The sequence below is a fragment of the Calidris pugnax genome, unplaced genomic scaffold, assembly GCF_001431845.1.
Source record: "Calidris pugnax isolate Ruff unplaced genomic scaffold, ASM143184v1 scaffold79, whole genome shotgun sequence".
Classification (NCBI taxonomy): Eukaryota; Metazoa; Chordata; class Aves; order Charadriiformes; family Scolopacidae; genus Calidris; species Calidris pugnax.
In genome coordinates this window covers 54,800-71,458 of record NW_015090817.1, presented here as the reverse complement: position 1 = coordinate 71,458, position 16,659 = coordinate 54,800, and the positions used below count along the sequence as shown (strand labels likewise).

The 16,659-nt window shown below is 45.1% G+C and overlaps 1 protein-coding gene across 1 annotated transcript in view; it reads right to left on the bottom strand.

The window, feature by feature from the left end:
* The window catches only part of DCC (DCC netrin 1 receptor), a gene marked incomplete at its 5' end in the record, with an annotated part of 230,009 nt that extends 214,191 nt beyond the window's left edge, over positions 1 to 15,818 (bottom strand). The window contains 2 exons of the mRNA XM_014939750.1: positions 12,652 to 12,772; positions 15,664 to 15,818. Of these exons, the coding sequence (XP_014795236.1) occupies positions 12,652 to 12,772; positions 15,664 to 15,818 (276 nt within the window). The remainder of the gene's footprint in view (positions 1 to 12,651; positions 12,773 to 15,663) is intronic.
* Between the last annotated feature and the right edge of the window lie 841 nt (positions 15,819 to 16,659).

Sequence of the window (16,659 nt, the reverse complement as noted above, 5' to 3'; positions counted from 1 at the left end):
AAACTACCACCAACAACGAAACAACGCAAGCACATCCTCCTCCTCTTCCTCCTCCTCCTCCTCTTCCTCCTCCTCCTCCTCTTCCTCCTCCTCTTCCTCCCCCAAAGCCCTTTGATCGTAACAAGAGACCGTCGGCTCCTAAACTCCAAACAAAAATCAATTTACCAGCTCATGACATAAATCCATATTAAACTCTTTTAGACCATATTTAACGCTCTAACGAGGCTTGGGGAGGGTAAATTAAATGGATTTTAGTCCAGGTGGCCAAAAGCCAAAGTTTGCCCTTCCCCTTGTACTTCTTTCCTTCTTTTTGCAACACAGAAAATAAAGAGGTTTTTTTACACCCAGGAGAGCACCCCCCCAAACACAGGGGTGACAAAGCTCAGTGTTTTTTATTCAAATCAATATAATAACTGGCAATTTCCTAAAAACAAGAGCCACGCCAAAAATCTACATGATTAGGGGTTATTATCCCTAAATCTTCCCCCTGGGGGAGCAAAGCCCCAAAGTTAATATCGTCGACAAAGACGCCCCGAGATGAAATTTGCTGTTTCCTCCTAAAATAAACCCATTTAGCTTATTTCTTACCCTTTCTTAGCCTGGCTGGAAGGGCAGCTCAGCAAATGGGTTTCTGCTGGGAAGGTGACAAAACCCATCAGCGTTGGGGATGGCAGTCGCTGCATCTCCTGACCTTATTACTCCTGAGCTCTGTGGTGGAACTTCATCTACTCTTCTAAAGGAAACTGTTAAGGTTTAGGTGGAAAAAAAAAATAAATATATGAACAGCTGGAAAAAGGGGAGAAAATAACGACAAAGAAAGGAGTTGAGTGAAAAATTCAGCGCTCTCTGGCTTGTCGAGTCCCAAGGGTGGAAGACCCACCTATAGATGGCCAAATGAAGAAGGTTTAGAAGGACACGAGTCGTAGAGAGGGTCAACAACTCTTAAATGACTTAAATGCCTCACCAGCGTCCAAGTTCATCAATCATAGAGTCACTTAGGCTGGAAAAGACCTTTAAGATCATCAAGTCCAACCATTATTAACCCAGAGCTGCCCAGTCCACCGCTAAACCATCTCCCCGTGACCACCTCCTGCTTTCTAACCTACTTATTTTTGAGACATTTGTGATAAAGAGGTAAATATTCTTGAATTTGTTCGACCGGTAGGCATCCCAGTTGAGATACTGGGAGGTTTGGGGCAAACCTCTTGTCACATCCAGGTCAGACTAGCAGTTCGGGCGCTGGTCTTTCCTCACTAAGGCTCTTCTCCACATTTTTGCCCAAATTCCTTCTTCAGAGGTGGTTCAAAAGAAGACATCTGTGCCCTCACAAGGTTCAAAGTCCAGCAGAGCCCCCTAATGACTTAATTATTACATTGTTGAGCCTCAGGCCACGGATATTTCCCTGGAAACAAGAGCAGAAAGATCTCAGCCTATGGCCAACCCTCAGAATCAGGAAGCACTGATGTTCTTAGGTGTCTAAGGGACGCCTTAGATGACTAAGGTAACTCCAAAAATGGGTTCTTTCCACTCCCACACTCATCTCCCATTGACTGATAAAGGCATGAGAGCTCCTCAAATACTTCAATTCCACCCAGGAGCTCACCTGAACGCTTCTCAGACTCGTCAAAGCTACAAGGACATCTCCCCTACTTACGACAGGACCGTCAATTTTGGGCTGCTCTCTTCTCTCCCGTTGAAGGTGTCTGGAAAACCTTCTCCTGTTCACCCTCCCCAGGTCTTTCACACGTAGCAACACAGCTTCAGCACACCTAAGGAACATCTCACCCCAGAACACCTAACATTTCATAGGGATATATCAACAACAAGGAGACACATCCTACTTCTGACCATCTCCTGCTCTCACCACACTCTCACTTCATCCTTTTTTCCCCTGGACCAGGGGGCTGAATTCCTCCTCAACTGTCCAGATGTTCAAGATCTTGCAGGCAGCACAACTTCAGTCAGTTGGGAGAAAGCAGAGTGACTCCAGCACTGAAGATTGTGGTAGTGTAGAAACCCATCTGCCAGCTCTTTAAACCATTATAACGCTCACAAAACAAAGCCACCCATTTCCATATCATTATTTTCAAAACAAGATCAAGCATTTCTAACCACATTTTTCCAGAATCCAAAGTTTTCAGTCCAAAGTTTCCAGCAACGTTCACTAGATCAATGGATGCAGAACCAGACATGATCTCATGAACCCAACTAATCCTGTCCTACACCCCATAAATGGATTAAAAATATCCCTAGCAGATGTTGACCTAACTTGTTCTTAAAAACCTGCGAAGGTGGAAGCTCCAAAAATATTCCAAGACAAGCCCTTGCAGTGAGTTTATCCAGAGGTGCCTTCTAAGCACCTCACCTGATTTTAGGATGGTCTTTCTAGACCAAATTTTTTTTTAACTAGAAAAATACTCCACTGATTTTGCAGTTTTGCATACGTCTGTTATAAATCCCCCGTACGGCGTCAGAATATTATGGCAAAGACCACCATAAAGGCATAAACCCCAAATTTATTCTTACTATTATCATGATTATTACTGCTTATGCAAGGTAATAAACGTGAGCAGCCTATCTGCTGTGCATACCAAAATAGGGATGTTAAATCTCCTGTTTCAACACAAAAGGTCTTCATGCTCTGGTTCAGGAGGTTCTTCTTCTCCTCATCCCTGGGCATCAGGGTTTTTATGGTTGATATGTCAAGGGAAACTCACCCAAAAGGTAAAAGCAGGCTTTGAAGGTGCTGGAGAACCACGTGGGATGGAAGGTGACACCACACACCATCTCCTGTCCCTCCCCAGGAGCAGCACCCCAGAGCCACACACCAGATTTCTAGCCAAAAGCCACCTGGCAACATGGACAAGGCCATGTGAAGGGTCCCCAGTCCAGCACAAGACCTTGCCCCCACTCTCTTTTATTTAAAAGAAGTCCATATGGTCAGTAGAAGTTGAACCACGAGCTTAAAGAAGCCTTAAAAAAATAAATATATTTCCCCATCCCAGTAGAACTACCATTCTTGGAGTTAAAGAATAAAAAAAAATAAATATATATATATATTCTACTCTGAAATTTATGAGTGGGAGCTTGGAATAGTCTCGCCCTTCTTTCTTCTGCTCTGTCTCTGCCTCCACAAAGCAAAGCAGCTCTGCCAAATTTGCTATTTTTAATTCAGGGCATAAAGAGCAGACGGAAGAGACAGCACATTCCAGCTTCCTCTGCGAAGGCAGGACAAGAATTATTAGCACCAAGATAGATCTGCCCAACCTCTTTTTTAAAATTCCCAATAAAGAGCATTCCTTATCACTATTTTTTCACTTTTACCAACTGTTACAATAAACCCCCTGCTTTTCCTGATATTTGAAATAATGGGGTTTACTTCAGACTAGTTTTTCTGAAGTTTTAATGCCAATATAAGCTCAGTTTCTTAGAGTAAAGATGAATTTTGTTTCATGGTTGGTTTTTTTTTTTAATAGGGAAATAATTATAAATAACACTATACCGTAATTATAAGTAATTATAAAAAATACTAAATAATACTTACGATAATAAAAGGAGGGGAAACGGTGCTTCAGGGAATGTTTTCATGGGAGGAATTCAGGGAGAAAGGAAGGTTTTTGAAAATTCGAGTCAACCACTGTTTCTTTGGCAAGGAAAAAGTAATTCACAGGTTTCCCAATCTCAGGCTTATTATAAAGAAATGCAAAGTCTTTGCAAAGATGTCAAATCTGGTCGCTGTTAAGCTGAAAATCTGACATGAGAAGGAGCTACACAACTTGTAAGTAGAGGAATTAATAAGAAACAAAGAGTATGTGACAAAAATGACCAAGTGAATGGCACAGAAAGCGACGCTGGGGCTTGGAGTTGACGTTGAGGACCAGGCCACCCACAAGGTTCACTTCTCTGCACCCTGCCCCATCTCCCTGCAACATCCATCTCTGGACATCCTCAAACATCTGGAGATGATCTGTGGATGGACACGCAATCCCTTCCTCAAATAATTCTGGTGCTGTATCACAGCATCCTAAAATTGTCCAGGTTGAAAGGGACCTTTCAGATCATCGAGTCCAAGCATCAACCCAACACTAGCACGGCCACCAACAACCCATGTCGCTCAGCACCACGTCTGCCTGGCTTTGAAATACCTCCAGGGATGGTGACTCCATCACGACTCTGGGCAGCCTCTTCCAAGGCTTGACAACCCTTTTGGGGAAATATTTTTTCCCAATATTCATCCTAAACCTCCCCTGGCTCAACTTGAGGCCGTTTCCTCTTGTCCTACCACGTTACTCCTCCACGTGTGGCAGCATGGGACTGGTTAGTTTTGCCATTTAAGAGATGGTCTTCTTTCATAGAATCATAGACTGGTTTGGGTTGAAAGGGACCTTAAAGACCATCCAGTTCCAACCAGACCAATCACAGTAGTCAAATGCCCCGTGAATGCCCTGGAGATCAATATGGACTACGCTTGGCATCATTTATGGAAAGAAGGAGTTGGTTTCGGTGACAAATGTTTTGTGGGGTGCAGCATCCCACCAAGTTTCCAGAGAAGAAAAGGGTTTAGAATAAAGCTCAAAATAAACCAGAAATGAGCATAATTCCTCCCCATATATGGCCTATATGTTGTCACTGGTTTTTAAGAAAGGGTCCTGGGACCAGATTAAAGACAGACCTGGCCAATGCTATCTTTCTTGTCCCATTATCATTTTTGGTTTCTTCTCTCACTTTTTAGGTTTCACAAAACGGTTTGGGTTGGAAGGGACATCAAAGATCATCCAGTTCCACCTCCCTGCCATGGGCAGGGACACCTCCCACCACACCAGGTTGCTCCAAGCCCCCTCCAACCTGGCCTTCAACCCCTCCAGGGATGGGGCAGCCACAGCTTCTCTGGGCAACCTGGGCCAGGCTCTCACCACCCTCAAAGAAGTTCTTCCCCACATCTCATCTCAATTTCCCCTCTTTCAATGTCAAACCCTTCCACCTTGTCCTTTTTCTATCATTCAGTGTCAAACCCTTCCCCCTTGTCCTTTTTCTATCGTTTTGTTGCTCCCTTTGCCAAAATCACCTACTGCTTATAACACCAAGACAGATTTACAGCACTTTCCCCAGTCTCTGGGAGAAGGTCTCTCCTTAAGCCAAAGATTTGTCCAGCCAGGGATTTATTGCAGGAACCCAGCTAATAATTATCCTCCCGTATACACAACTTGCTTATTTCAAGGCTGCCTTTATCTGATCTTTCACCTGCTGGAATAAAACAATCCCCCCTCCCTTCCCTGTGACTATCTGAAGGATGGATTTGCGAGAAGCCACCGGCAGAAAGCAAATCACTGCCTGGGACTTCTTTAGAGGCAGATTTTTCCTCTGGGATGCTCGTTTCAGCCCAAGTTCTGCACGTCCATCACTCACCGCCACACCGTTCTGTAGTCATTTCCTAGGTGTGCAAATAACAGGGTTTTATACAGCTATAAAAAAAAAAGACGACAAGTCGGCTGAGATCTCTTTCATCTGCTTTTTTTTTCTTGCTGAGGATTTGTTTTCCGGGACGTGGAACCAGAAATATATATCTCAGGTTTCATTTCTGCAGACCCTATCGAGTCCATCGCCCTTTGGCAGAGTCAGGGAGGAAAAACAGAGGGAGGCAAAAAGCAAAGCGGCCTGAAAAAACCCCAAATTGAAGATGACGAGAGACCTGAAAGCCTTAAATCTGCTTCATTTATCCTTCTGTTTTTCAAAGAAATAAGAAGCATTTAAAGCTGTGGGGTTTTTTTTTTCCCTTGTTATAAACTGGCGAGAAATCCCTTCCTAAGAGGGGAACATTAAGGTTGTTAATGGGCAAGGAAAAAAAAATAAAGAAGGAGAAACAATCCCAAGTGCCTTTTTTTTTCCCCCAAAGGTGCTGGAATCCACAAATGGACTTTGATTTATTGACTAATGCCCGTCTTGTGGAGCATCAACCATCACTTATTTTCCTCTGGTTCATAATCCCCCCTAAATAGGACAGAAATTTTAGATTTCTCTGGGAGCTCGTTGGCTTTTTATAGTCTGAGCAAGACTATAAAGGAAGAGTTTTGAGCATCCAATGGCCACATCTGGAAGGCTAAAAGGGGCAGCTATTATCCGCCCGAGCCCCCAGCCCCTTTGGCTTTCACTTCTCATTTCTGGAAGCCTCTAATTGCAATTAAAGCAGCGCAGCCTTTACAAGGGGGTAGATTCGGTCTCCATCTGAGCTCGTTTCTACTTGGCTTTAACGTCAACTTGCTTGGGTTCCTTGGCCAATGGTGGTCAACGACGGGTGCGAATCTACGCAACGGTCGTAGGAGGAATCGGACTGATTTTACCTTTCTATCCCAATAAAGCTTTCAAACCCTCCTCAAAAGAACATCCACCACCTTTTTTAATCCAAAATATTTGCAATTAAAAAAAAGGAAAAACATCTGTCATCTTGTAAATCCCCCAAAATCAAAAAAAAGGGATTATTTTACTCTGATGTCATTTTGGGGGTAGAAATCACCGCTGGGGTAAAATCGTTATTAGTTTAATAAAGGGTTTATTTAACCCTGGCTTTCAGAAAAAGGAAGCTCAGATAAACCTTTAATAGGTGTCTGTTTATAATGCCCCATTAACGGCTCCGGAAAGGGATACCAGATATTAATTAATATATTGAACCTTCTTTCTGGTCTCATGAAAACACACCAACAGCAAACGTGGGCTCTGCTGGGTCGTAGCCAGCCCCGGCCAGGAGGTAGCCCACATCACGGTTGGACAAGATGATCTTTAAGGTCCCTTCCAACCTAGAAGATTCTTCTGTGATCAGAGCCCACCCCTTGGCTGGACCGTGGCTTCTCGGGGGTGCCCCATGGAGGCCAAGACAAGAACATCCACCACCTTTTTTAATCCAAAATATTTGCAATTAAAAAAAAGGAAAAACATCTGTAATCTTGTAAATCCCCCAAAATCAAAAAAAAGGGATTATTTTACTCTGATGTCATTTTGGGGGTAGAAATCACCGCTGGGGTAAAATCGTTATTAGTTTAATAAAGGGTTTATTTAACCCTGGCTTTCAGAAAAAGGAAGCTCAGATAAACCTTTAATAGGTGTCTGTTTATAATGCCCCATTAACGGCTCCGGAAAGGGATACCAGATATTAATTAATATATTGAACCTTCTTTCTGGTCTCATGAAAACACACCAACAGCAAACGTGGGCTCTGCTGGGTCGTAGCCAGCCCCAGCCAGGAGGTAGCCCACATCACGGTTGGACAAGATGATCTTTAAGGTCCCTTCCAACCTAGAAGATTCTTCTGTGATCAGAGCCCACCCCTTGGCTGGACCGTGGCTACTCGGGGGTGCCCCATGGAGGCCAAGCTGAAGACCAGATGCGTGCCAAGTGTGGTCCCAACACAACTGGAAGCTTGGGGGTATGTTCCTCCCACCATGGCTGGTCCCACCACTTGGTTTGTATTTTGAGCTGGCTTCTCCACCATCTGCACAGCCCTCCCTTCACCTCCGAGGAATCGGGAGCCGCATCGTTTGAAGATCCAATTAAATAGCCTGCCCCATTAACGGCTCCGGAAAGGGATACCAGATATTAATTAATATATTGAACCTTCTTTCTGGTCTCATGAAAACACACCAACAGCAAACGTGGGCTCTGCTGGGTCGTAGCCAGCCCCAGCCAGGAGGTAGCCCACATCACGGTTGGACAAGATGATCTTTAAGGTCCCTTCCAACCTAGAAGATTCTTCTGTGATCAGAGCCCACCCCTTGGCTGGACCGTGGCTACTCGGGGGTGCCCCATGGAGGCCAAGCTGAAGACCAGATGCGTGCCAAGTGTGGTCCCAACACAACTGGAAGCTTGGGGGTATGTTCCTCCCACCATGGCCAGTCCCACCACTTCATTTGTATTTCAAGCTGGCTTCTCCACCATCTGCACAGCCCTCCCTTCACCTCCGAGGAATCGGGAGCCGCATCGTTTGAAGATCCAATTAAACAGCCAGAAAAAGAGCAATCCATCACTTAAAAAAAGGAAACGGAGACAGTTTACAACGGCGTCCCCGTAGCTCTTTAGGATTTTCTTCTCATTTTCTATTTTAAACACAATAAACACCAATACAGGGCGTACAATTCACTTTGACCTGGTCATGACTAACTGGGACCAGCAGGGAGTTACCCGGTTTTCCCTGTGGATGATCTGAGCACCAGATTAAACCCCACTCCAGAAGGAGATGGCCTGGTTCCTCCACAGCTTCAGGAGTGTAAATACAACTCAAGCACATGGGCTGAACGAGGGATTTAGCTTAAAAGAAAGTAGAAAAACCAAAAATAAAGGCAAAACGACTCTGTCTCCCCATGGTGAGATTTGGAGTAGGTTGGTTTTGGGCAGGATGATGTCCCTCATACCCCAAGAAGGAGGTTGGTTTTGACCAGGATGATGTCCCTCATACCCCAGGATTAGGTTGGTTTTGAGCAGGACAATGGCCCTCTCACCCCAGGGGTAGACTGGTTTTGAGTGGGACGATGTCCCTCAAACCCCAGGAGTCAGTTGGTTTTGAGCAGGACCCCGTAGCTCTTTAGGATTTTCTTCTCATTTTCTATTTTAAACACAATAAACACCAATACAGGGCGTACAATTCACTTTGACCTGGTCATGACTAACTGGGACCAGCAGGGAGTTACCCGGTTTTCCCTGTGGATGATCTGAGCACCAGATTAAACCCCACTCCAGAAGGAGATGGCCTGGTTCCTCCACAGCTTCAGGAGTGTAAATACAACTCAAGCACATGGGCTGAACGAGGGATTTAGCTTAAAAGAAAGTAGAAAAACCAAAAATAAAGGCAAAACGACTCTGTCTCCCCATGGTGAGATTTGGAGTAGGTTGGTTTTGGGCAGGATGATGTCCCTCATACCCCAAGAAGGAGGTTGGTTTTGACCAGGATGATGTCCCTCATACCCCAGGATTAGGTTGGTTTTGAGCAGGACAATGGCCCTCTCACCCCAGGGGTAGACTGGTTTTGAGTGGGACGATGTCCTTCATACCCCAGGAGGGAAGGAGATGGCCTGGTTCCTCCACAGCTTCAGGAGTGTAAATACAACTCAAGCACATGGGCTGAACGAGGGATTTAGCTTAAAAGAAAGTAGAAAAACCAAAAATAAAGGCAAAACGACTCTGTCTCCCCATGGTGAGATCTGGAGTAGGTTGGGTTTGAGCAGGATGATGTCCCTCATACCCCAGGAGCAGGATGGTTTTGAGCAGAACGATGTCCCTCATACCTCAGGAGTAGGGTGGTTTTGAGCAGGATGATGTCCCTCATAGCCCAGGAGTAGACTGGTTTTAAGCGGGACGATGTCCCTCTCACCTCAGGAGTAGGTTGGTTTTAAGGAGGATGATGTCCCTCATACCCCAGGAGTCGGTTGGTTTTGAGCAGGATGATGTCCCTCTCACCCCAGGAGTAGGTTGGTTTTGAGCAGGACGATGTCCCTCTCACCCCAGGGGTAGACTGGTTTTGAGCAAGACAATGTCCCTCAAACCCCAGGAGTAGGTTGGTTTTGAGCAGGACAATGTCCCTCACCCCAGGGGTAGGTTGGTTTTGAGCGGGACAATGTCCCTTCTCACCCCAGAAGTAGGTTGGTTTTGAGCGGGATGATGTCCCTCATACCCCAGGAGTCGGTTGGTTTTGAGCAAGACAATGTCCCTCTCACCCCAGGGGTAGACTGGTTTTGAGCAGGATGATGTCCCTCATACCCCAGGAGTAGGTTGGTTTTGAGCAGGACGATGTCCCTCAAACCCCAGGAGTGGTTGGTTTTGAGCGGGACGATGTCCCTCTCACCCCAGGAGTAGGTTGGTTTTGAGCAGGATGATGTCCCTCATAGCCCAGGAGTAGACTGGTTTTAAGCGGGACGATGTCCCTCTCACCTCAGGAGTAGGTTGGTTTTAAGGAGGATGATGTCCCTCATACCCCAGGAGTCGGTTGGTTTTGAGCAGGATGATGTCCCTCTCACCCCAGGAGTAGGTTGGTTTTGAGCAGGACGATGTCCCTCTCACCCCAGGGGTAGACTGGTTTTGAGCAAGACAATGTCCCTCAAACCCCAGGAGTAGGTTGGTTTTGAGCAGGACAATGTCCCTCACCCCAGGGGTAGGTTGGTTTTGAGCGGGACAATGTCCCTTCTCACCCCAGGAGTAGGTTGGTTTTGAGCGGGATGATGTCCCTCATACCCCAGGAGGAGGTTGGTTTTGAGGAAGACAATGTCCCCCTCACCCCAGGCATAGACTGGTTTTGAGCGGGATGATGTCCCTCAAACCCCAGGAGCAGGTTGGTTTTGAGCGGGACAATGTCCCTCATACCCCAGGAGTCGGTTGGTTTTGAGCAAGACAATGTCCCTCTCACCCCAGGGGTAGACTGGTTTTGAGCAGGATGATGTCCCTCATACCCCAGGAGTAGGTTGGTTTTGAGCAGGACGATGTCCCTCAAACCCCAGGAGTCGGTTGGTTTTGAGCAAGACAATGTCCCTCTCACCTCAGGGGTAGACTGGTTTTGAGCAGGATGATGTCCCTCTCCTCACAGCCAGCCCTCCTCCAGATCACACAGACATTTTTTCTGCCACTGAAATCTACTTTCTAAGCCTCTTTTCTCATTTTCACATTCGTCCCCGAGGGAAGATAACCTCATCGTCACCTCTGGTGGCTGCACAGAGGGAAACCCTCAGCTGCCGAGATCCAGGGTGGAGGGCACGTGCAGAGGTGGGAACCCAAATAAATCTCTGTCTCTTGCTCCCCGACACCCACCTGTCAACCTCAGTTCATTAATTAGCCCTTGGGTGAGGAGAGAGCCCAGGACAGAGGGTCACAATAGCAGGAGGAGGATAATTACGACGACTCTACGGATGCTACATCTCCATTTACCCCCCTCCCGCATCTCCTGCTGCCAAGTTTCACGGCTGCAAAGTGTCTGCAGCAGGAGAATCCAGGCTGAGAGATCCCCAGTTGTTACTGGAGAAAAGAAAAGAGGGAGGTTGAGCTTCAAAGATGTCCAAAAATCCACTGTCTGCAGCAGGAGAATCCAGGCTGAGAGATCCCCAGTTGTTACTGGAGAAACAAAAGAGGGAGGTGAGCTTCAAAGATGTCCAAAATCCATGTTCAGCCACAGATTTGGGGCAGAAAACAGAACAGAAACCTCAGCTCCGTTCCCGTTTTCATTTGCCTTGAGTATTTAACACGGAGGGGACTTAAGAGATTTAAGGAGTCCTTAAGAGTCAAACTACTGCAGCTCACAAGAACCTGGACCACGGCCATGCTTATTTCTGTACTTCCAGAAAGCCACATTTTTGGCAAAGCTTTAAAAACTTCACACTGATGCTGTGTGGAAACTGTTCAAAGGATTTCCCGAATAAACCCCACGGTACGAGCTGTCAGGCTGGTTAATTGATCTCAGTAGGGTTGTCTCCACCCCAGTATTTGTGGGCCACCAAGATTCTGCTCTTCCCAGCCCAAACTAGAGAACGAATAACACTTCAGCATGTTCTCAGCTTAAAATGAGAAGTATCACCCGTAACCTGCAGCCCAGGGCAGGTCGTTAATCATTTACAACCCACAAACTTTGAAAGGCTTTTATCCATGTTTTACATATCATCGAGCTTGAGATGAAGACATCTTTCTGTTCCTTAAAACCCCATAAAGCAGTTCTGCTGCTGCAAAGTGCAGTAACAGAGTCATAGAATGGTTTGAGTTGAAAGGGGCATCGTAACAGAGTCATAGAATGGTTTGAGTTGGAAGGGGCATCAAAGACCATCCAGTTCCACCTCCCTGCCCTGGGCAGGAACACCTCCCACCACACCAGGTTGCCCAAAGCCCCCTCCAACCTGCCCTTGAACCCCTCCAGGGATGGAGCAGCCACAACTTCTTGGGGCCAAGCTCTCACCACTCTGCCAGCAAAGAAACTCTGGCCAACCTGGGCCAGGCCCTCACCACTCTCCCAGCCAACAAATTCTTCCCCAGATCTCATCTCAATCTCCCCTCTTTCAGCACAAAATCCTTCCCCCTCCTCCTATGGCTCCCCTCCCAGATCAAAGAGTCCCTCCCCAGCTTTCTTGTAGGCCACCTATTAATTTCAGAGCAAGAAAATAAAAACATTCATCCTTCCTGCACATAGACACAACCCTTCTGATCTCAGTGCCTGCTTGCACTCGATATCCCAAACTCAGCCAAACTCTTCTTCCCCTTATTTCCTTTTTCTTCTCTTTCCCTTTCCCCGAGGCAAACGCTCTACAACAGCTTAACGCGGATCCACGGACAATCTAATTCTCTTATTACTGTGGACTTCTCATATTTCAGCAGGATAAAGCCCACCAATAGATGGTAAAACGCTGCCGTTGGCATCTCCTGCACCTTTTTTCAGCAGGATAAAGCCCACCAATAGATGGTCAAACGCTGCCGTTGGCTTCTCCTGCAGCTTTTCGTTGGCCTCCAGTCATTTCTAGGACAAGGCCAGCATTTGCAATTGCCCCAGTGAACACAATTCCTCAGATGATCTGCTAGCTTTTAACCACAGCCAGCTGGCTAAGTAAGAGGGAGTAAAGAACAGTAGCTGCTCATTTGGGATTTTGATGTTAATAGCATTAATTACATCTACAATTCTGTGCATCCTTTGCATCTTACCAGGCTCTGGGATGATGAGCTGTGCACTGGCCTGCGCGTTTCCAGCTTCGTTTTCAGCCACGCACTGATAAAAACCTTCATCTGACTTTACCAAGCCCAGAATCCGTAAGTTGCTGCCACCCTGGAGAGAAGAAGTGGAGAGAATTAATTAGAAAAAACCACCATCCAAAACGAAATGTGGATTAGAAAACATTTCCAGATTACAAAACCCTTCTGAGAAACAAAGTACTACGGATGTAATCTCTGTTGAAGTGCAAACAGCCCTGGTCCTCAGAGGGTTGTGACCATAAACCCTTTCATCAGGAATCTCTTGACACTTTGTGGTCTTTGTGTTTTGTCTGAAGGTGCCCCCAGCCCAGGGCTGAATCCCCTTTTCCTTGCCCAGAGCCCCCCCCGCACCCTCCTGGAGATTGAAGCTCTAAATTCCAGCAATCACCAGAGTAAGAGCTTTGAATTTTATCTTGGCCCTTTTGCTGCAGGGGAAGATTTAAAAGAACTTCCAACTCGGCATCTTTGAACAAAGGTCAAACCCTCCTCATGGCTCGAGGCCTGGAGATCCTTCAGAAAAGGTCACCCTACTCCTACTTCATCCAAAACGGATTTAACTTTCAACTTCTCTTATCAAAAAGGGCAGCCAATTAAGGTGGGTAAAACATCTCAAGTGAGGGAATAAGCTCTGGCTGAAATACACCTTTCATTAATTATTGAGGGAAATTATTTCCTACCACCACAACCATCACAGCAATTGAGGTGTCTTTTCTTTGGACAGCTTCTGGCTGCTTCTAATAAACCATTGTGAATAAAAAAAAAAAGACTGGATTTTTGAAAACCCCTTTTTTGTCATTAAAGATGTGATGATAATCAAGTTACAAGGTGAAAAATTAGGAGCTGAACCAAGCCACGTCTCTGAAGAAACCACACCTCGTGGCCTAAGGACATCTTCACGGTGGTTGAAGCTTCCAAGAGGGTCCCCAACAGCTCAGTTTTGTCACCTACAAGCGATGCTGCTTTCTGGAGAGGCCACCTAGATCTACCCTTTCAGAAAACACAGCTTATATTATAGTCATATTTAATCTAAAAGAGGTTGGAGTCCTGGATGGGGATGTTATTTTGGGGAGGTGCAAAATGATTCTCTTTGAAAAGTTGCAATTATGTTGTAATTACATCCAATAACCCTTATCATTTTTAACGCCCTTGGAGAAGAAATCTGGAGAAGAACTGCTGGAGAGGGGACAGCAGAGGGCTACAAAGATGATGAGGGGCCTGGAGCATCTCTCTGATGAGGAAAGGCTGAGGGACTTGGGGCTTTTGAGTGTGGAGAAGAGAAGACTGAGGGGGGATCTGATCAAGGCCTACTTCTCATCCAAAACGGATTTAACTTTCAACTTCTCTTATCAAAAAGGGCAGCCAATTAAGGTGGGTAAAACATCTCAAGTGAGGGAATAAGCTCTGGCTGAAATACACCTTTCATTAATTATTGAGGGAAATTATTTCCTACCACCACAACCATCACAGCAATTGAGGTGTCTTTTCTTTGGACAGCTTCTGGCTGCTTCTAATAAACCAGGAGGAATAAAAAAAAATGATTGGATTTTTGAAAACCACACTAGAAACAACCTTTTTTGTCATTAAAGACGTGATGATAATCAGGTTACAAGGTGAAAAATTAGTCAAGCCACAAACAAGCCACATCTCGTGGCCTAAGGACATCTTCATGGTGGATGAAGCTTCCAAGAGGGGTCCCCAACGGCTTGGCTTTGTCACCTACAAGCGATGCTGCTTTCTGGAGAGGCCACCTAGATCTACCCTTTCAGAAAACACAGCTTATATTATAGTCATATTTAATCTAAAGAGGTTGGAGTCCTGGATGGGGATGTTATTTTGGGGAAGGTGCACAACGATTCTCCTTGAAAAGTTGCAATTAAGTTGTAATTACATCCAATGACCCTTATCATTTTTAAGCCCTTGTGTTAGAGAACAATGCCCTTGGAGAAGAAATCTGGAGAAGAACTGCTGGAGAGGGGACAGCAGAGGGCTACAAAGATGATGAGGGGCCTGGAGCATCTCTCTGATGAGGAAAGGCTGAGGGACTTGGGGCTTTTGAGTGTGGAGAAGAGAAGACTGAGGGGGGATCTGATCAAGGCCTACTTCAAGGGTGTCAAGAGGATGGGGCCAGTCTTTTTTCAGTGGTGCCCAGGGACAGGACAAGAGGAAATGGGCACAAACATGAACATCAGAAGTTCCATCTCAACATGAGGAGGAACTTCTTCACTTTGAGGGAGGCAGAGCCCTGGCAGAGGCTGCCCAGAGAGGTGGTGGAGTCTCCTTCTCTGGAAACATTCCAACCCCACCTGGACACGTTCCTGTGGGACCTGCTTTGGGAGGAGTTTGGACTAGATGATCTCCAGAGGTCCTTTTCACCCCCTTATCACTCTCTGATTCTGTATTTAACAATTACCACACGCTACCAACCACCTTTCCTACAGCAGGGTTAGTTGTGCCCTGTATTTTTCTTAAGGACGCCATTAAAATGAGTAATTTGCATAATTACTTTAGTGGAAATTATGCAGAATTAAGTCCAGGTAAGACACCACAAACAAGGACAGTGTAATACCCCAAAAGCACACAGATGTAACACACTTAGAGTGGAAATACATACGTGCATATATATATATATAGAGAGAGAGAGGATGTCACGCACTATAAATATACAATGTTATTTGTGTTCACAAAGGACAAGGAGAAGGGATGTCATTAACACGTGGTAAACAATATTATGAATAGAAACTCAGAGCATGAATGGACATTGTTACTGCTCCATGGAAAGACCAGTTTCAGCTCTAAAACTTGGAGACAACATCAATGGACTTGACCTAAGTCAATACAAGACCTCAATTCAAGAGGCAGCAGAAGTTTTATCTTTATGAAGTTACTGCATGAAATATCAGCCTACATTTCACAATTTAGTAAAAAATAATAATATATTCTAATAAGTAAAAGGCAGATCATTACCACTATCTGAAAATAGTCACTAGGGATGACGACTTCTCCATTCTTGATCCACTCCACCGTAGGCACGGGTTTTCCAGCCACGGCGCACTCAAACTCGATGTCCATGCTCTCGTAGGCATAAAGATTTGAAGGGCGAATTAAAAACCATGGTGGAACTGCAAAAAAAAGAGAGGGGGGTGGAAGGAAAGTGGCAGTGAACAGAAAGAAATTAAGGCTTAGCAAGTAAATCATTTCAACGAGCCTCAAAAATATTAGACATAAACAGAAAATAGATCTGTAATTCAAATTAATTCTCATTAACCCAGAGCCTATTAAAGATTAAATACGAGGGAAAACATTTATCCTAGAAAATACTTAGAAACAGTTGATGTTAATGTGTTTTTTTCCCAAATGAAAGAATTAAAACCTCAATTTAGAAGACATACAAGATTTATGTCTAGCAAAATATAGATACAATTCTCACTAAGAGAGTAGAGAAGTAATAAAATCTCAGTCATTCCAAAGGATTAGATGCCAACCTCCTACCTAACAAGGTCCTACAAGTCAACGCATGGGCAGATGCCTACAGGTACAAGACAAATCCACTGATAAATGCTACAAAATTCAAATTATTTAGAGCAGAGACACTTGGATAGAACCAAGAAGAACTTCTGGACTGGGTTTAGAGACGATGAGGAGATAATCAATAAGGAGGAAACCTGTCCCAAGCGATTGGAAGAAGAAAAGGTTGAATCATCTTTGTTGCAAATGAATTCTTATTAAGCCAGCAATTATCTGTTGCCTTGTATTACCGTAATGTATTCAGAGGTTTTTAGGATGCTATATGATATGCTAATTTAATTCAATTTCATCATTATTGGACTACTAGGATGATGGAAATTAGCAACTGGAGGAAAACTCTTAATAACATCATATTTCTAATGAGCCTCCCCCTGCATCCCCAGCATTGTACTGAAAAACACACAGAAGAACTCTGGAACCCACGTCTATTTTATA